The sequence below is a fragment of the Nematolebias whitei genome, chromosome 11 (genome assembly GCF_014905685.2).
Source record: "Nematolebias whitei isolate Nwh7 chromosome 11, NemWhi1, whole genome shotgun sequence".
Taxonomy (NCBI): Eukaryota; Metazoa; Chordata; class Actinopteri; order Cyprinodontiformes; family Rivulidae; genus Nematolebias; species Nematolebias whitei.
The window spans coordinates 48,767,978-48,773,096 of NC_056508.1; the positions used below are offsets into that span (position 1 = coordinate 48,767,978).

A 5,119-nucleotide genomic window follows, 5' to 3' on the forward strand; every position below is an offset into this window, starting at 1 on the left:
TTTAAATGAATTGTTAAAATTGAATAGTTTTCATTTGATACTATTTCTATCTTAACATGTGATTCTTGCCCTGCCATTGTGTAGCTGTTCCTACCAAACCCAGCCGGTCGAAGCAGATGGTCCTCTTGTCCTGATCCTGGTTCTGCTAAAGGTTTCTTCCTCATGAGGGAGTTTTTCTTTCCACTGTCGCCTTCATGCTTGTTCAAGATGAGAGTTCAGTGATGGAGTTAAACTCAAAGCTGCTCCTCAGATAAATAATGTTCAATTATTATTTTATACATGAATGTTTCTGTTCAGTGACTGAGACGACTTCTGTTGTGACTTGGAGCTTTAGAAATAAACTGAATTAAATTGAAATTGAATTGAATCATCATTATTTTTTTGGCCCCTCCCCCACCCTGCAGCCATGGCTCCGCCTCATCACTGTGTGTGGCTCTGGCTGCAGCATGGCTCCTCCCCTCTCCCTCCTTGCAGCCATGGCTTTTCCCCCTTGTCACTGTTTGTTTGGCCCCTCCCCTGATCCCTCCCTGCAGCCATAGCTCCTCCCCCTCATCACTGTGTCTTTCTCCGGCTGCATCATGGCATCTCTCAGCCTCCTGCTGCTCGGCGCAGCTCTGCTTCACGCTGCTCAGGTTAGATGTTTGTCTTCTTGTCTGTGTCGTTAAATTGCTCTTCATTGTGATGCTGTGTTGTCATGGTAACCATGCTGTGTTTCATATGTCAATATGATTACATCACTTGTAACTGTGTGTATTCTGTGTTTGTCTTGATATGAGGACCAGGTTTAAAAAGACCTCAGACTTGTGCTGAGGGTCTGAAAACCCATACCTGGGTTTGGAGCAGAACCAGAACTAAATCAAACCTGCGGATGCCTGGGCCTCACAGAGATAGCATGATAAATGTGTGTGTGTGTGTGTGTGTGTGTGGCTGGCTGCAGGAACATTTTTTTTTCTGCTGCTGTCACCATGGGGACAGGAGATGGTCACCATGGCAACAAAGCAGCTCATCACAGGAGATCCAGCAGGTCCCCTGACACTGTGTGTGTGTGTGTGTGGGGGGGGGTCTTGGTTTCCTGTCGGAGAACATTTGGACTTCATGATGTTTAAATCAGAGAAGAACGCAGCTACAGCATCCGTCGACTTCCTGCTGTAAAGCTGAACAGGAAGTGATGACCAGATGCTGAAGACAATAAGTTTCATCGGACAGTGAAGGACATGTCCTCATGGTGGGACAGGACTGTCCTGATCATCTGTCCGCACTTCACGGTCACACTGCAGGCAGAAGTGGCTCAAATGTGATTTTTCAAACCCGACCCAGGTCTTCTTCAGCTCTGGTTCTGAATCAGACCCATATTAGATGTTTTTGAGAGCGATCTCAGGTCTCGTTTCGTCAGTGAGGTAGGGCGACGTGGATCCATCCAACTACTGATAATACTGATACAAACATGGTGAAGCTTAACGCTCAGAACTCCACACGTCTTCAGCTGCAGAACAAAAGTCCAGTTGATTGAATTCATCATGTCCTGGTGACCATCAGCACCAACATCTGATACTAATGTTGGACTGGATCGATGCTAAAGGGATGGATCCTTACTGGACGTTGTTTCTGCCTTCAGTGTGTCGCTCCCGTTCCAAAAACACAAATCTGCACCGGAGGAGCCGTCAAAAGGAAAGATCACATGTAAACACCGGACCAACGGTCCTGTCAGATAATCATTTAATCCGTTTGGATTGCACAACAATCATCCAGGTCGAGGGGAGCCTCAGGTTGAGTTCAGGTATCTGGACGTCTTGTTCTTGGGCAATGGTAGAATCCTGCAGCCTCATCCTCAGTAATGAAGGTGTTGCTCTGGTCAGGTGTGGTGAAGAAAGACTTGAGTCTAAACTCTAAAGTCTACATTCCAGTCCACACTTGTGGTCATGACGTTTGGATCATGATTAAAAGAAGGAGATCCTGTATCCTAGCAGTGGTGGGTGGGGGGCTCAGTCTTAGAGACAGGGGAAGGAGCTCTGTCATCTGGGGGGAGCTCCTCTGCATCAGAAGGAGTCAGCTGAGGTGGACTTAGTCAGGGCTGTCCCTTGTCTCCAATCCTGTTGAGGTGGCCCATCTGATCAGGACGCCTCCTGGATGTCCCCCATTGGAGGTTTTCAGGACACACCCAACTGGTAAGAGACCCTGGGGCAGACCCAGAACTCTCTGGAGGGATTCCATACTCTCTCTGGTCTGGGAACACCCCAGGGTCCCCCAGAAGGAGCTGGAGAGTCTCTGGGGTGAGGGAAATTTGGGTTTCTCTCGTGGACCTGCTGCCTCCATGACCTGCCTATGGATATGTAGTAGCAGATGGAGATAGAGATGATTGAACAACAACTTCAGAACCAATCCACACACACTAACATGTAGCATCCATGTTTCCTTCTGTAACCATGACATGCTGTGTGGGACATCTTCTGCTGTTCGCTTCAGAATGGTTCACCCTGATGGAGGTCTAAATTAGAAGAACGACCACAGAACCTGGCATCGTGTTCCTTCTGACAGGTTCTGTTCAGACAGACAGCGCTCAGATCCATTTCTTCACTGGGGTGTTCTGCTTGACATCTCCTTGGTAATAAATTGTTAGGATCCAAAGAACTTGGTCTTTCTATCTCCGTTATTCTTCTGCAACAACACAAGACTCTTATTGTGAAGAGTATCTGAGCTTCATTTTGAAACTTTCAGTGACAATAATTTTTCATTCATTCAACCTTTAGTTCTACAGGTTAGTCTCACTGAGCCTGGCGGACTCATTTACAACAGAGACCTGGTTTAACAAAGACGAGGTACAGACAACAATAGACAACCATATAAAAAAACAGATAAAATGCAAAGTAAATGGAAAAAAATTCAATAAAAAAGAAACAAAAGCAGCTACATTATAAACTGAGATCAAAAACTAAACACAGGAACATGTCTGTGTTGGTTGTTGCCAGGATGTTTAAAATTCTTCAGATAGGTCAAGGTCGAGAGACAAGACCCAGGTTTTGGATTCAAAAGTTCAGCCAGACACCAAGAACCTTTGAACAATTTTATTATGTTAAGGCTGCTGGTGGAAATCTGGACCTTCTCACAGGAACTGGTCTGAAGAGAGAACACTGTTGGTTGGATGTAGGTTTCACAGAATGTGCTTAAAAGCAGGAGATAGCCACGAAACTTCTCAGGCAGGTGAGGCGAGGTGCAGAGCCAACTTCCGGTGCTCAGGCGGTGTCAGGCGGTGTCAGTGGTGGTAGTGACGTCACCATGGGTGGTGGGCAAGCAGCTGGGGAGTGAGGTCTTTAATGCTGTGAGCTGACCCGACACAGGGCCAAACTTTAATCGTGGTCCAAGTAGTGAAGCAAGGCCCAGGTCCCAGAATAAATCCAGAGGGGAATTTTTAATCTAAAAACCGATGGGCAGAAAAGGTTGTAGTTACCAGAATCAGAAGTCAGAACTCACCAGACATGGGTCAGACAGGGCGGAGAATTCAGGAAACAGGCGTGAGTTCATGACAAGAAGATCAGGCGAGGACTTGGAAGAAAAGCAGGACATCTACTAACAAAAATGTTTGATCATCTGGCAGAGACTTGGCATGGACGGCGCTCTTATATAGAGCAGGCAACAGGTGATGTGCATGAGTGTGATTGCGATGGAGAAGTGGGCATGGCAGGAGGCAAAACCCCCTCCCCATGTCCAGCTCCTGACCGACCTCTGGGTTGATCCAGGCGGGAGCGATGGAAATCCCTAATCATGGTCTTGTCCAGAACGTGTCAGGCAGGAACCCATAAACATTCCTCTGGGCCATAACCCTCCCAGTTCACCAGATAATGGAGACCCCAACATCTGGAGCGAAGACGTCTCCTGACAGCTGGGCCGGATTAACAACCCCAAGTGCCCCATGGCACTGAAGCTCACAGGGTCCCCCTCCCTAACCTGCAGTAATCCAGGCAAAAGAAGCCCCAACTAAGTATTGAGTGCTGTACATTTTCCTTCTTTTCAGTTGGCCAACATTTCTAAAATTACCCTGATGCTGCTCAATAATCCAGGTAGAAAAATCTAAAAAAGTTAAATCTGGTCCTCTGGACATTCAAAAAAACAAAACAAACAAAAAAATGTAGAAACATTTCGTCTTTCATCCGAAGGACTTCTTCAGTCTGAGGTGCTGTATTCAGCAGGAAGCCAGTGGACAGGGGATATGTGTTCATGTTTTTAGTTGCTGTTAAAAGACGAGCTGCTGCGTTCTGGACAGATTGTAAACGATGCAAAGATGATTTGTCTAAACCAACATACAATGAATTACAATAGTCCAAAGGAGAGGGAATAAAAGCGTGAATCACCTTTTCAAGGTTTCTGAAAGAGAGACGAGACTTCACCTTGGCAATGAGTCTTAGCTGCAAGAAACTGGATTTCACAAATGTATTTATCTGTTTGTCTAATTTAAAAACACTTTCAAAAATAACTCCCAGATTCCTGACAGTGGAGTGGCTGTATGAAGCCAAGGGGCCAAGAGTGTCAAGGGTGTTACATTTACCAAACTGATGACTTCTGTTTTATTTTCATTTAAATTCAGAAAATTTAGTTTAAACCAAACTTTAATGTCGTTTAGACAGTTCAAGATTTGATCCAGTGGACTGACCCTGTCTGACACAATCGGAAGATATAACTGAGTATCATCAGCAAAACAATGAAAAGTGATGTGTTTTCTAAAAATGGACCCCAAAGGCAACATGTAGAGATTAAAAATCAGTAGACCTAAAATAGACCCTTGAGGGACCCCACAGATCAGAGGAGCTGGAGATGAAGAACATTCTCCTAAATGAACAGAAAAACTCCTGTCAGTACGGATCCCCCGTGATAAACGAGGAACTACTGTACATCAAAGTCTATGCTCAGTAATCCAGGTTAAAAAAATAATAATCCAACAGTGTTCAGTCAGATCATCTGGACAGTTTTTTTTTTGGTTTTTGTTACGAGATGTTTTGTTCTCCATCTGAAGGGTTTCATCAGTCTGAGGAGTCACAAACAAGTGGTTTCCCCACCAAGCAGTACACTCCTACAGTGGACCAACCAGTTTGCTGGTGTAGTGAACTAGACCTCCAACATCAACCTG

At 45.4% G+C, this 5,119-nt stretch overlaps 1 protein-coding gene across 1 annotated transcript in view; it reads left to right on the forward strand.

Moving 5' to 3' along the window:
• The first annotated feature begins 1,803 nt into the window (after positions 1-1,803).
• LOC119417396 (voltage-dependent L-type calcium channel subunit alpha-1F) overlaps positions 1,804-5,119 on the forward strand; it is a 10,397-nt gene continuing 7,081 nt past the window's right edge. The window contains exons 1-2 of the mRNA XM_037684599.1: positions 1,804-1,856; positions 2,239-2,270. Of these exons, the coding sequence (XP_037540527.1) occupies positions 1,804-1,856; positions 2,239-2,270 (85 nt within the window). The remainder of the gene's footprint in view (positions 1,857-2,238; positions 2,271-5,119) is intronic.